The sequence below is a fragment of the Ictalurus punctatus genome, chromosome 1 (assembly GCF_001660625.3).
Source record: "Ictalurus punctatus breed USDA103 chromosome 1, Coco_2.0, whole genome shotgun sequence".
Lineage (NCBI taxonomy): Eukaryota > Metazoa > Chordata > Actinopteri > Siluriformes > Ictaluridae > Ictalurus > Ictalurus punctatus.
In genome coordinates this window covers 2,992,616-3,007,677 of record NC_030416.2, presented here as the reverse complement: position 1 = coordinate 3,007,677, position 15,062 = coordinate 2,992,616, and the positions used below count along the sequence as shown (strand labels likewise).

The 15,062-nt window shown below is 40.9% G+C and overlaps 1 protein-coding gene across 3 annotated transcripts; it reads right to left on the bottom strand.

The window, feature by feature from the left end:
* Window positions 1–2,549: 2,549 nt before the first annotated feature.
* LOC108264329 (glutathione S-transferase kappa 1) lies at window positions 2,550–14,443 on the bottom strand. Of its 3 annotated transcripts, none has more exons than XM_017465771.3 (7): window positions 14,364–14,443; window positions 11,458–11,539; window positions 10,717–10,845; window positions 10,223–10,368; window positions 3,129–3,245; window positions 2,952–3,045; window positions 2,550–2,864 (listed from the first exon to the last, which is right to left on the bottom strand). In XM_017465771.3, the coding sequence occupies exons 2-7, from the start codon at window positions 11,507–11,509 to the stop codon at window positions 2,815–2,817; spliced, it is 588 nt and encodes a 195-aa protein (XP_017321260.1). In that variant the 5' UTR covers window positions 11,510–11,539; window positions 14,364–14,443; the 3' UTR covers window positions 2,550–2,814. The 3 variants fall into 3 exon arrangements, with proteins under 3 accessions (XP_017321260.1, XP_017321253.1, XP_017321268.1); XM_017465764.3 differs by having other exon boundaries at window positions 14,226–14,420; XM_017465779.3 differs by lacking the exon at window positions 14,364–14,443 and adding an exon at window positions 14,212–14,297.
* Window positions 14,444–15,062: the final 619 nt, after the last annotated feature.

Genomic DNA, 15,062 nt, shown 5'->3' with positions numbered 1-15,062 from the left:
TACTTACCAATATCAGTCATCCACAACTGCCTGAAGCATGTATGAGGGCCATCCTTTACGATTAACAAAGTCCCTATATCCATCTTTTGGCGGAAGTATGGGAATGTGCGTCCCGTCAACGCATCCGATTATCTGTGGTATGTGATGTTCCTTTTCGAATCGGTGGGCAATTGCAATTGCCTCCTCCAAACTAGGAACCTTGATTAGATTTTTTGCATAGGATACCATGCCTTTGCAAAACATGTACACAAACTTCTTGGCCGTGCATTTGTGCACGCCAAATTGATTAGCTATTACTCGGTATTCCCCGCAGCTACCGAGTCGGTACAGGACCACTGCCACCCGCATCTCCAAGGGCACAGGTGCACGTACAGTGACTTCCTGGGGACTCATGACACCCTCCATCACGGAACATAATTTTACAAATGATCTCCTCGACATGCGAAAATTTTCTTTCCATTCGGCGTCATCAAATTCCATTAAAACAACTCTCTCCCACCAGTCCTTACTTCATACTCTCATCCAGTACCTCCGAGTTTGTCGCGGTGGCATTAATGAAATGTTGCCGAATGAAAGTACAAATGAGACCTGTTTCTGGAGAATTTGTAATCGCAGTCGTCTATTTGTACGTTTAGCATGACAAATGATTAACTGCTCTTGAAGCTTTTGTAAAATTAAAAATGAAACACCCAAAACTATACGGTACCATAACAAAGAGGAGCTGTATGTTAATATGTAACATTCTGGAGGGACGTCGGAAGGCGTGGTGCAGTGACGTAATGACACGGGCTCTTAATCTAATTATGATCTATAACATGTAAAACGGGAAGATGACAGGAGTATTCTAAAAGCGATCCATGTAAACACCTTAATCACATTATTATCTTACACAGATTAAGGTCAATAATTAGATTATTGCTGTCCATGTAAACGTAGTCAGTGTATATAAGGAGCCTCCAATAAAGGCCTAGTCCTTCAAGAACAAGGATAGGTCGAGGCTCGCCAATCTGCCAACAGATGCGTCAGCCAATAATCCAACACATTGAGAAGAACAGCATTCCCCGAAGACAAATTGGTAGGATTTTTGGCATTTCATCTTCTACAGCGCAGAATATAATTAAAAGATTCAAGGAATCCGTTCAAATCTCGGTGCGTAATTGTCTCAACGCACTGTGAAGAGGATGGTTCAAGTGGCCAAAAAAAATCTCCAAGGATCACAGCTGGAGAATTGCAGAAGTTATTTGCGTCTTGGTGTCCAAAAGTCCAAAACTACAATCCAAAGTCACCTACATCGCCACAAGTTGTATGGAAGGGTTTCAAGAAAGAAGCCTCTACTCTCATCCAAAAACAAACTCGAGAGTCTTCAGTTTGCCAGACACTACAGGAACTTCAAATGAGATCGGGTTCTATGGTCAGATGAAACCAAAATAGAGCTTTCTGGCAATAAACAACAGAAGTGTTTATCCATAGCCATATGGAAAAGTACCTCATGCCCACAGTTAAATAATTCTTTTTTTGCCAGAGGACCTGGACATTTTGATACATGGCATCATGGACTCTATCAAATATCATCAGATATTAAATGAAAACCTGACTGCCTCTGCCAGAAAGCTTAAAATGGGTGGTGGTTGGATTTTCCAAACAAACACAAATGGTTTACTGACCACAAAATCAAGGTCCTACCATGATCATCCTAGTCCCCTGACCTGAACCCCATAGAAAACCTGTGGGGTGAACTGAAGAGGAGAGTCCACCAGCATGCACCTCAAAATTTGAAGGATCTGGAGAGATTCTGTATGGAGGAATGGTCTCAGATCCCTTGCCATGTATTCTCCAACCTCATCAGGCATTATAGGAGGAGACTCAGAGCTGTTATCTTGGCAAAGAGGGGTAGTGCAATGTATTGACTAAAAGGGTGCCAATAATTGCCACACCATATACTTAACAAAAACATTTAGTAGATGCTTTTATCCAAAAATGTAATTATAATGAATCTTATAATACATTTATAATAAACAGTATAAAAACATCTCCATCCATCCGTTTCCATACTGCTTATCCTACACAGGGGGAGCCTGGAGCCTGTCCCAGGGAACTCGGGGCACAAAGCAGGGGACACCCTGGACGGGGTGCCAAGCCATCACAGGGCACAATCCCACACACACTACAGACAATTTTGAAATGCCATTCAGCCTACAACTCATGTCTTTGGACTGGGGTAGGAAACCCCTGATGCATGTGGAGAACATGCAAGCTCCGCACACACAGGGCAGAGGCGGGACTTGAACCCCCAACACCATTGGTGCTTGGCAACAGTGTTAACCACTAAGCCACCGTGCCCCCCTACTATTCGTTTTCGTAATTATATTAACTAATTGCAATATTCACCATTTTAATTTTGCATATTGCAGGAGCCTGTATGATGCCAACGGGCCTGTAAAAAAAAACATTAATTATGAAAATCTTCTGACATGAATGGCAAAGATGTAATCGCAATACCCTGGTTGTATGATTAATGATATTTGTCACTGTCTAAACTGTTTTGAAATGTTTTTATTTTTTATACATTTGTTGTTTACAAAATGAAGTTATGTAACCTGGAAAAGGATTGAAAGATTTGGGACAGAAATAACACACAATTAGATTAACAATGGAGCTGGTCAGTGTTATGACGGTCCTAATGATACTCTCTAAAAAGTATTGATATATTTTATATGTTGCGTATAATATATAAACTGACCAACACACACACTCACACACACACAATATGAGTAGGTACACGTTTTATTGAAATTGTGCTTAAACAGGGTGGTGTTACAGATTTGAAGTGGGCTTGAAAGGTTGTGGACCGAGCCACTTCTCTCCTGAAAGACGAAATGCAACACAACTGATTAATTTGAAGTATATTATACAATAATACACCTGAATATTTAAATACAAAACCTATTTACCGATGCAGTGAGCCATGAGCTCGAACCTGTCCGATCCGAAGAACACCTGAGGTTTTCCGTCAACGTGACAGACTATGAGAGGAAGCCCAAACGCCTGTGGAGAAAGAGAGAGACAGAATTAAATATATCAAATACTAGTGAAATCTGATCAATATGAGAAAGTGATTTGATGCTAGCCTCGTAGTTGATCGCTTCCTGTATAGTTTGTTTCAGCTTGTCTTTGACTGGCTGAGATTTTGCCAGGCCGAGCAGTTCTTCCACTTCGCTGGAGGACAAACCGGCCTTCAGTCCTGCCTGTGCAACAAATAACAATATACAAACATTTTGTACGTTCATGAGAATATCTAAAAATCCACTACAGGCACTATTCTTACCATCCTGAAAAAGAAATAAATGTTCAATACATATGTAAGGACACATTCAATACTGCATAGTAGTTAATAAAGGCTACTATAAAACTAAGGTTAATTATGATTCATAAAGTGATAACATCTAAATATATGGGAAAAAAATACTTACTAGAATGTCCTAAGTAGTTATATCATACACTTTCTGTCAAACTGTCAATCAAAGTGTTGTGTGTGATAATTTATGACCCTCTGTGCTTCCCTGACTGGCAGGTCTGTAGGGGTGGTGAGGGGGGTAACCCTATGGAGAGTATCAGCTGGTCAATCTGGCTCCTTTGTGTCTGGGGGTGTTGTGGAGAGGTGTGTGTTGGGGGGAATAGCCCCCCTCCCAACAAAAGGTGTTTGTTGGGGGAGATCCCCCACAATACACAAAACACACTCCCCCCCCAGGAATGGAAGGACACAACCCAGACATACAGGTGCCAAAATGACCCACTGATACAGTGGATAGGGTTACCCCAACCACCCCCACCACCCTAGCCATAAATTAGGTGTACCTACAGAACTGTCCGTCAGGAAAAACACAAACCATAAATTAGCCCTCTAGTTTTACCGCCATGATTGACATTTTGACAGAACATACTGGCTACTATGAAAACACGTGTATGGGTGTGTTTAGAGAGAGAGAGAGAGAGAGAGGCTTGTCTGAAAACACGTATGTGTGGGCGGGGTTTAGCAAGAGTGAGGTGTCTGAGTTTTACTTCATTACTGCTTACAGCGACTGGTAGACATCTCTGGAAAAAACTTATCTCCTAGTTTAAAAATCTTTTAACCAGCACTTTTTTTTAACCAACATTTTTAGCTCGTAAGGATCTTTGTTTAGAAGTCATGTAATATGCGCTATTCTTTTTAAACAGCTCTTTTAACCATTTTTACCTCCTAAAGTTTTTATGAGTTTTTTTGGAAGCCTAGTAATACGGATTCTTTTTAAACAGCTCTTTTAATCATTTTTACATCCTAAAGGTTTGTGTTTGGAATGTATGTAATACAAACGATTATTTGAAACAGATTCTTTTTTTTTTTTAAAAAAGACGCTTTAACTCCTAAACTTTTTATTCAAAGGTAAACCAGGATCCCTAAAAACATAATCAACAATTGTTTTCATTTATTTCACAAAACAAATATTCTACTCATATACAGTGAGGGAAAAAAGTATTTGATCCCCTGCTGATTTTGTATGTTTGCCCACTGACAAAGAAATGATCAGTCTATAATTTTAATGGTAGATTTATTTGAACAGTGAGAGACAGAATAACAACAAGAAAATCCAGAAAAACGTATGTCAAAAATGTTATAAATTGATTTGCATTTTAATGAGGGAAATAAGTATATGACCCCTCATATATGAGATTAGGAGTGCTCCTAATCTCAGCTTGTTACCTGTATAAAAGACACCTGTCCACAGAAGCAATCAATCAATCAGATTCCAAACTCTCCATCAAGGCCAAGACCAAAGAGCTCTCCAAGGATGTCAGGGACAAGATTGTAGACCTACACAAGTCTGGAATGGGCTACAAGAGGATTGCCAAGCAGCTTGGTGAGAAGGTGACAACAGTTGGTGCGATTATTCGCAAATGGAAGAGACACAAAAGAACTGTCAATCTCCCTCGGCCTGGGGCTCCATGCAAGATCTCGCCTCGTGGAGTTGCAATGATCATGAGAACAGTGAGGAATCAGCCCAGAACTACATGGGAGGATCTTGTCAATGATCTCAAGGCAGTTGGGACCATAGTCACCAAGAAAACAATTGGTAACACATTACGCCGTGAAGGACTGAAATCCTGCAGTGCCCGCAAGGTCCGCTGCTCAAGAAAGCACATATACATGCCCGTCTGAAGTTTGCCAATGAACATCTGAATGATTCAGAGGACAACTGGGTGAAAGTGTTGTGGTCAGATGAGACCAAAATGGAGCTCTTTGGCATCAACTCAACTCGCCGTGTTTGGAGGAGGAGGAATGCTGCCTATGACCCCAAGAACACCATCCCCACCATCAAACATGGAGGTGGAAACATTATGCTTTGGGGGTGTTTTTCTGCTAAGGGGACAGGACAACTTCACCGCATCAAAGGGACGATGGACGGGGCCATGTACGTCAAATCTTGGGTGAGAATCTCCTTCCCTCAGCCAGGGCATTGAAAATGGGTCGTGGATGGGTATTCCAGTATGACAGTGACCCAAAACACACGGCCAAGGCAACAAAGGAGTGGCTCAAGAAGAAGCACATTAAGGTCCTGGAGTGGCCTAGCCAGTCTCCAGACCTTAATCCCATAGAAAATCTGTGGAGGGAGCTGAAGGTTCGAGTTGCCAAACGTCAGCCTCGAAACCTTAATGACTTGGACAAGATCTGCAAAGAGGAGTGGGACAAAATCCCTCCTGAGATGTGTGCAAACCTGGTGGCCAACTACAAGAAACGTCTGACCTCTGTGATTGCCAACAAGGGTTTTTCCACCAAGTACTAAGTCATGTTTTGCAGAGGGATCAAATACTTTTTTCCCCTCATTAAAATGCAAATCAGTTTATAACATTTTTGACATGCGTTTTTCTGGATTTTTTTGGTTGTTATTCTGTCTCTCACTGTTCAAATAAATCTACCATTAAAATTATAGACTGATCATTTCTTTGTCAGTGGGCAAACGTACAAAATCAGCAGGGGATCAAATACTTTTTTCCCCTCACTGTATGTACACATTCAAACATCATGCTTTTCTAACAGTGTGTTTACACAAACGGAATAACGCCACACAGTAACACAAACACATCCCCATATTAAAAACATTATTTCTTTTTAGACGTATTTCGCCCCACCCAAAAACCAAACTCATTAACATAAACACCTTTTGTTGGGAGGGGGGCTATTCCCCCCAACACACACCTCTCCACAACACCCCCAGACACAAAGGAGCCAGATTGACCAGCTAATACACTCCATAGGGTTACCCCCCTCACCACCCCTACAGACCTGCCAGTCAGGGAAGCACAGAGGGTCATAAATTATCACACACAACACTCTGATTGACAGTTTGACAGAAAGTGTATGATATAACTACTGTCTTAGCAGGCAGAAAGAAAACCCTTAGGGTACAGGGGATCTAAAAAGTTTACACATCCCTGTTAAAATGGCAGAGTTTTTTTTTAATGTTTTTAAATTAAACCAAGATAAGTCATGTCAGAACGTTTTCTACCTTTATTGTGAAATGTTATCCTATTAATTAAAGTGCAAAACAATAAGAATCATTTTAGGGGGGAAAATAAAAAATAACCTGGTTGCATAAATGTGCAGACCCCTAAACTAATACTTAGTTGAAGCACCTTTAGATTTTATCACAGCATTCAATCTTTTTCGGAAAGTTAATGAGTTCGGCACGTCTTGACTTAGCGATATTTTCCCATTCTTCCTCGCAAAAGCATTCTAATTCTGTCAGATTAGCTGGCCATCTCCTGTGCACAGCTCTCTTCATGTTACCACACAGATTTTTGATTGGATTTAGGGCTGGGCCATTCCAAAACCTTGATCTAGAGGTTTGCTTTGGGTCATTCTCATGCTGAAAAGTGAAATTCCTCTTCATATTACGTGCCAGATCTGTTGACACGTAACCCAAAGGTTTGGGGTTTGAAATTCCCTTAATTTCCACTAGAACCCTGGTCAGGACTACTCCTGTAAATGTTTGTTAACGTTTATAATTTGATGGTTAGGCACTTAAACAATATACCCCATCTTTTCTCATTTCTACGGCCTATTTTGACCACAAATTGCCCGAAGCAGTCCATTCCTGCAGAAAAGAAAGGTGGCTGTTGTAGATGTAAGCACACTGTAGGTAAGTGCCATTTTTAGAGATATTGGCAGAGCTCTACATTTCTGAACTATGGGGAATTTTTTTATGAACTTTTTCAGTTCTAACTGCTTATATAACGCATCTCCACCTGCCTGTCTGACATGTCAAACTGTGTGAGGGAACACCACCTTAAGCTCAATTTGGCAAAAATTGAGCTTCTGCTCCTCCCTGCCTGCCCTTCAATCAACCACAACCTCACCGTACAGCTTGGCTCAACCACACTCAAACCAACCAGGACAGCCAGAAAGCTTGGGGTGACTTTCGATTTCAACAATTGCAGGATCCTGTAGGTTCATTCTGTACGGGATCAAGAAAATTAGACCCTATATCACTAAACAGGCTACACAGCTACTAGTCCAGGCTCTTGTTATCTCAAAACTGGACTATTACAACACACTACTCTCAGGCCTCCATCAAAACCTGTGTCACCTTATGGTGCAGAATGAACCAGGATTCCTTTAAGCACTCCGTCTGTCTTTCTACTTTCTACATAAGTGCGCCATTTACTTTGATTGCATATCCTGCATGTTCAAGCTTGGCAATCTCTGCATTATGTGCTGCAGCATGTTCTGGATCTTTGATGAGGCACTTCTCAGTACTATGAAGGTTACCTAGAAGTGCTTCATGGGGCACTGTCAGAGTGTTCATGTTTTTTACACATAACATGGGTGTGGCATATCTCAGGACTCCATTGACTTCTACGCTGGCTGTTTTGGCTTGCAGAAGGCCATAGCCTCTTGATCTTGCTTAGCTTTTCACTTCTATGTGGTAAAATGTGGTAAAATGTCAAGTTGCCACAGTTTTTCTACTTGATGGTAGATTTCAGATGAGGGGGAGACAGTAGAGGTGAATAGACAAGAGGTTGAACCACTAGTATGTGGAAGACCTTTAGGCCTGCAGTTAAGACAAGACTCAGCAGGGCCTCCAGGTGGTACTAATCTCACTGGTTGGTGTGGATTTACGAGTTTGCGGAATCAAATAGAGTTGCTGTGGTGGACCACTGGTCCATCCATCAATTAAGCAATCCTGTGTAATGCTAGTTGATGAGGAATTTGGAGGCTAAGTCAACACCTTGAACACTTTGTCATGTTCATCAAATCATTCCTGAACAATTTTTGCAGTGTGGCAGGGCACATTATCCTGCTGAAAGAGGCCATTTCCATTGGGAATACCGTTGCCATGAAGGGGTGTACGTGGTCTGTAACAATGTTTAGGTAGGTGGTATGTGCCAAAGTAACATTCACATGAATGCCAGGACCTAAAGTTTTCCAGCAGAACATTGCCCAGAGCATCTTACTGCCTCGGCCAGCTTGCCTTCTTCCCATAGCGCATCCTAGTGCCCACAGCCCCCCACACAGCAAGCTGCGATGCACTGTGTTCTGACACCTTCCTATCATAGCCAGCATGACCTTTTTCAGCAATTTGTTGTCCGTCAATGGACCACTTTTGGCAAGTACTAACCCAGCGGTGGGCAACCTTTTTGACCCAAGGGCCAGATCAGTTTTTGACACCAAGTGAAGGGCCACATACTATATGTGTGACAAATGAAACCTTTTTTTATTTATGGACATGCAGCCCCCCCACCCGAACCCCCACTCCTTTCTTTTTGATTTGTTTATAATTATATATCTTTAGAACATCTCAAACACACAGTTTCTTACATTTCTACCCATATGCATGTCACTGCATATAACATATGAAAACAGATGTGTAATAAACAGTTCTGAAATATTTTTTTTTTCTAATATTACAATCTGAGTGAAAGATTTGGCATATTATTAAAGAACAATTCTCAATTAATATCCATTGTATGCCATATTTACAATGATCAAAATCAAATAAAGTGCATTGCTAGATAACTATTACTACATATCCATCACCATGAAAATATGCCAAGGCAGCAGGGAATTACATATCACTGAGCCCAGTGACGTCGCTGCCCCCCCCCCCTTTTTCGCATCTTAAACCTGTCCCTTTTTAAATGTCATGTAAACGCTTCAGTCTGACTGAAATCCGACTTGTAGCTCAACTACGTCCAGCATGTATATACTTTAATCGAGCCATTCTGTTGGTCAGCGAATGATCCACACAAGACACAGTTTACTGATTAAACATTTTACGTTGGTTTTATTAATTATGCTGACCATTGGCAAAACTTTAACACAAAACAAATAATGATGAGGAAAAATGTACAATATAAATCCAATATAAATATAACATCTCTCTCTCTCTCTCTCTCTCTCTCTCTCTCTCTCTGTCTCTCTCTCTCTCTCTCTCACTCTAAATAAAATCCAAAAAGTATTTTGTCTACATGTAGAGGCATTTTTGCCTTCTGTTGGTGATGGATGGATGGGGACTTTAATTTCTTTATTTTTGTATAATTTAAGTAAGTCATATTTGAACACAAATTATGAGACCGGTTTACCTTGACCAAAAATAACCTTATTTCTATAGATTGAACACCCAGTGTTACTCCAAAATATACATGACTAGAAAGATGATTTGGTGCCTTTAAAAAAGTTTTGGGGAGAGTATGCCCAGACCCCCCTAAAAGAAACATAGAACCCAAAGACATCCACCCCAGGATACAGCACCATCTATTGGATTTGGTTGGTATTGCATCAGAATAGTCCTTTTGGACCAAATCCCTAACTCAAATTTAATTATATTTAATCCATTTAGAAGCTGCCTTGCGGGTCGGATAAAAGTGCCTGGCAGGCCGTATAAGACCCACAGCTGTAGTTTCCCCCCCTCAGTACTAACCACTGCATACCAGGAACACCCAACAAGACCTGCCATTTTGGAGATGCTCTGACCCAGTCGTCTACCCATCACAATTTGGCCCATATCAGAGTCGCTCAGATCCTTACGTGTGCCCATTTTTTCCTGCATTCGGCACATCAACTTTGAGAACTGACTGTTCACTTGCTGCATAATATATCCCACCCCTTTACAGGTGCCATTGTAAGAGATAATTTAATTGGTTTAACAGTTCAGATGATTTTTACACATGTACATGTAAGTATTACCTCGGAGAGAGACGCTGGCTCACAGATATCCTGATCCGTGCTCCAGATTCGCTTCCACACTTCTCTAGAAACGTTCTCTAAAAGGTGATCGCCATCTTTCTCTTTCTCTGCTACGGCAGTTATAAAGCGCATCGCAGGGAGAGAACCTGAGAGAGTGACCCAGAGAGAAGGAATAAAACACTAAGGAGTTGCGATGTGGCCCGACATCAAGCCAAGATCCAATTATTAAAATTACCAAAGCTGATCATTTTCCAATACCAGCTCATTCTGAAGTGTTTTATTCCTCTTATACCATAGCAGTTTGTCAATGATTACAATTATTTCCATTTATTATTGAATGGCATGTCCTATTTTTTTATCCATTTATAGTTACAATTAATGTATTGGAACATCTGCAAAGCAAGATAGCTTTTGTTATAATTTACAATATAGCAATATAGCAGCTACAAACTGTGTGAATTATGTAAACATTGACTTTTTTTTTTTTTAAATACCTTTAATAAACATAACCTCAAACGCGTGAGACGGTTGACACACAGGGACGTTCATATAAGACGCCAGCCGGTCCAGGTCGGTTATCATGTACTGAGCTTTATTTGGCACCATTGCAGGTGACTTGTTACCTGCAAACACACACACACACACACACACACACACACACAAACACAAGGTTTTACCTGCCATGTTAGGGGTGCACTGAAAGCAAGCTTTATAATTTAAAAGTGGTAGGAATCATTTAATGACCTGTTGACGCTCCTTTACAGCTCTATGCATTAGACTGTTTTTATGTGCATTTTAATCTCCGTATGACGTCTACAAAGCTAACGTTTTGGTGCCTGTCAAGATGGCATTTAGCACGTTCACGACTACCTTCTGAAATCATGACCAGTAATATTGTGAAAATTATATATGGTATTATTATTATTATTATTATTATTATTATTATTATTATTATTATTATAGCTAGCTAGGTAGCGATGACCTGCCCACTTTCACAAAAAAAAGACCATTTGACAGACATTGAAAATGACCAATCACAGAGTTAGGCATCAAGCACGCAGGATTATCTCATCAGCCAATCAGACTACCAAGCGTATGATTCTGAAGCTTGTGGGCAGAAAAGTGTATGAAGTATACCAGACTCTAGGTGCACCTGAGGCTGAGACCGGTATTGGGCATGCTCTGGAAAAAAGTAAAGTAGTTCTGAATCAGTGTGCTGTATTTTGTTATTTTACCTGTTGCCTCTATAACTCTGCCCAGAAGGGCGGGGCGTAATTTGAGCTCCATGTTCCACACATTTCTGTAGCGACACAGCACCTGAACACAGAGAAGGAAAGAAAGAAAAACACACCATTAATCACATGAATCAAATGTTCAGCAGAATAATTTGAGGTGGTCTCCACTCATACATTTTAGACAAGTAGTATGTGTGCAATTGTGCACGTGGATTATGTTCCGCATCAGTGAATCAATTGATGCGCTGTCACATCTTTATTATAATTCATGACCAGTTTATGAGCTAGGGTGAAGGTGTTTGTTCCAGCCAATCAGGACCCAGGACCTGTGGTTTAGGGTACTAGCATGATGGTGGATTTTATGTTCATAAAGAAGTGATCACTATATACACTTCAAAAATCTATTCGAATTCAGTGAGCTTGCTAGCTACAAGTTTCTTTATTTCTTTCCTCTTCAGTATGGTAAAAGGTCAGTTATGTGGAGCCTGACCAGAATAAAATTTATTTTGGTTTTATTTCCGACGTGAGCTCTTGAATGCATGCTGACAGTAGACACTTAGTGGAATAAATGACTACTGAATGGACCGGATACCATTCTTTTTCAGTGAGAGCTGGCGACTTCTGCTGATACGAGTGACTAGATGTGGGCGTGCCCAGTTGAGAAAAGTTTAACTTGATGCAAATTTGGAGCAACTTGGTGCAGCGACTTCCAATGGGAGAACGTTGCCTGTGAGTCTGAATCGTTTCCAGGTAGACAGCCTTGAATGTAGATGGCTGCAACGGTAAAGAGCACACACTGCTTCTCCTTCATCTCGTTGGATATTATGCGCATATACAGTATCTCACAAAAGTACACCCCTCACATTTTTGTAAATATTTGATTATATCTTTTCATGTGACAACACTGAAGAAATGACACTTTGCTACAATGTACAGTAGAGTATACAGCTTGTGTAACAGTGTAAATTTGCTGTCCCCTCAAAATAACTCAACGCACAGCGATTAATGTCTAGACCACTGGCAACAAAAGTGAGTACACCCCCAAGTGAAAATGTCCACATTGGGCCCAAAGTGTCAATATTTTGTGAGGCCTCCAGCACTGCCTTAACCCTCTTGGGCATAGAGTTCACCAGAGCTTCACAGGTTGCCACTGGAGTCCTCTTCTACTCCTCCATGACAACATCACGGAGCTGGTGGATGTTAGAGACCTTGTGCTCCTCCACCTTCCATTTGAGGATGCCCAACAGATGCTCAATAGGGTTTAGGTCTGGAGACATGCTTGGCCAGTCCATCACCTTCACCCTCAACTTCTTTAGCAGGGCAGTGGTCGTCTTGGAGGTGTGTTTGGGGTCGTTATCATGCTGGAATACTGCATACTGTTCATGCTCTGCTTCAGTATGTCACAGTACATGTTGGCATTCATGGTTCCCTCAATGAACTGTAGCTCCCCAGTGCTGGCAGCACTCATGCAGCTCCAGACCATGACACTCCCACCACCATGCTTGACTGTAGGCAAGACACACTTGTCTTTGTACTCCTCACCTGGTTGCCGCCACACACGCTTGACACCATCTGAACCAAATAAGTTTATCTTGGTCTCATTAGACCACAGGACATGGTTCCAGTAATCCATGTCCTTAGTCTGCTTGTCTTCAGCAAACTGTTTGCGGGATTTCTTGTGCATCATCTTTAGAAGAGGCTTCCTTATGGGATAATGGCCATGCAAACCAATTTGATCCAGTGTGCGGCGTATGGTCTGAGCACTGACAGGCTGACCCCACACCCCTTCTACCTCTGCAGCAATGCTGGCAGCACTCATACATCTATTTCCCAAAGACAACCTCTGGATATAACGCTGGGCACGTGCACTCAGCTTCTTTGGTCGAACATGGTGAGGCCTGTTCTGAGTGGAATCTGTCCTGTTAAACTGCTGTATGGTCTTGGGCACCGTGCTGCAGCTCAGTGTCAGGGTCTTGGCAATCCTCTAATAGCCTAGGCCATCTTTATGTAGAGCAACAGTTCTTTTTTTCAGATCCTCAGTGAGTTCTTTGCCATGAGGTGCCATGTTGAACTTCCAGTGACCAGTATGAGGGAGTGTGAGAGCGATGACACCAAATTTAACACACCTGCTCCCCATTCACACCTGAGACCTTGTCACACTAACAAGTCACATGACACCGGGGTGGGAAAATGGCTAATTGGGCCCAATGTGGACATTTTCACTTAGGGTTGTACTCACTTTTGTTGCCAGCGGTTTAGACATTAATGGCTGTGTGTTGAGTTATTTTGAGGGGACAGCAAATTTACAGTCTTATACAAGCTGTACACTCACTACTTTACATTGTAGCAAAGTGTCATTTCTTCAGTGTTGTCACATGAAAAGATATAATCAAATATTTACAAAAATGTGAGGGGTGTACTCACTCTTGTGAGATACTCTGTGTGTGTGTGTGTGTGTGTGTGTGTGTATATACAAATATATATATATATATATATATATATATATATATATATATATATATATATATATATATATATATATATACACACACACACACACACACACACACGTACTAGTGAATTTTATATAAGATTGCTCTCCCCCCAGAATGTTTCCTTTTAGCATTAAAAAAACTGGTTTGTTGACAAAAGTGGAATGTTAGTTGCACCCCCCATGTTACTACCCATGCAACCAGTAGTAGGAACACCTACTGGTGACTTGCAGCAATAAAATCGCTTTAAGTGTGAACGCACCTTTAGAGACTCACCTCAAACCCCAGCCAGGCATAGGGCGAAACCACGTCGTAAAACAGTTCAATCACTTTCCTTGACATCTCCGTATGGTTTTTAAACCACTTGCAGTTTAAACAATGAATTTCGTGCTTGTTTTTAGTTTTTTTACATACCCCGTTTAATGCGAGTGCAAATCGTCCTTACTCGAACACAGCACAGGAGGCAGTTGATCCAGCCGCTCCCTGAAAACCCGGTTAATCAAGCTTCATTTTACTATTAAGGGCATGGCCTTAGGCACTTTTAGCAGTAATAGTGCCAGAAGCGAGCATCTGCGAGCTCCAACACAACCACACCAACTTAACTTTTATACAAATTGATCATTTTTAAATAAACAAGCAACAAAATGAACACACACAAATTGACAGTATTTATAAGTATACAGGCCAAAAATGTTTTAAGAAATGGCAAAATCGATCAAATTGAATAAAAAGCATTAAGCCAAATAAAAATTAATTTAATAAAACATATCTTAAGAAACATTATTACTAGTATTATTATTATTAGTTGGATCTGTGACATCACTTTGGAAATCCCCCTGTCAAATATGTTGTTTGATGCTATATTTAGAAACTAAATGTTTTTTTGTTTTTTTTTATTAGCGCGTTAACTGTATTGGGGTTATAACATGCAATTGCATATAAATGTAAGAAGTGTCGTATATTTACAGAATGAAGTAACACGTTACTTTGTTTAAATGAGGGAATGTATGTGTTACTGCAGAACATTCAGCCCCTTAAACCTTAACCCTTAGTTTCTGCTTTCGTTTAACATTTTTATTATAGTATAGTATACTTCTGCTTTAAAGCATGTGG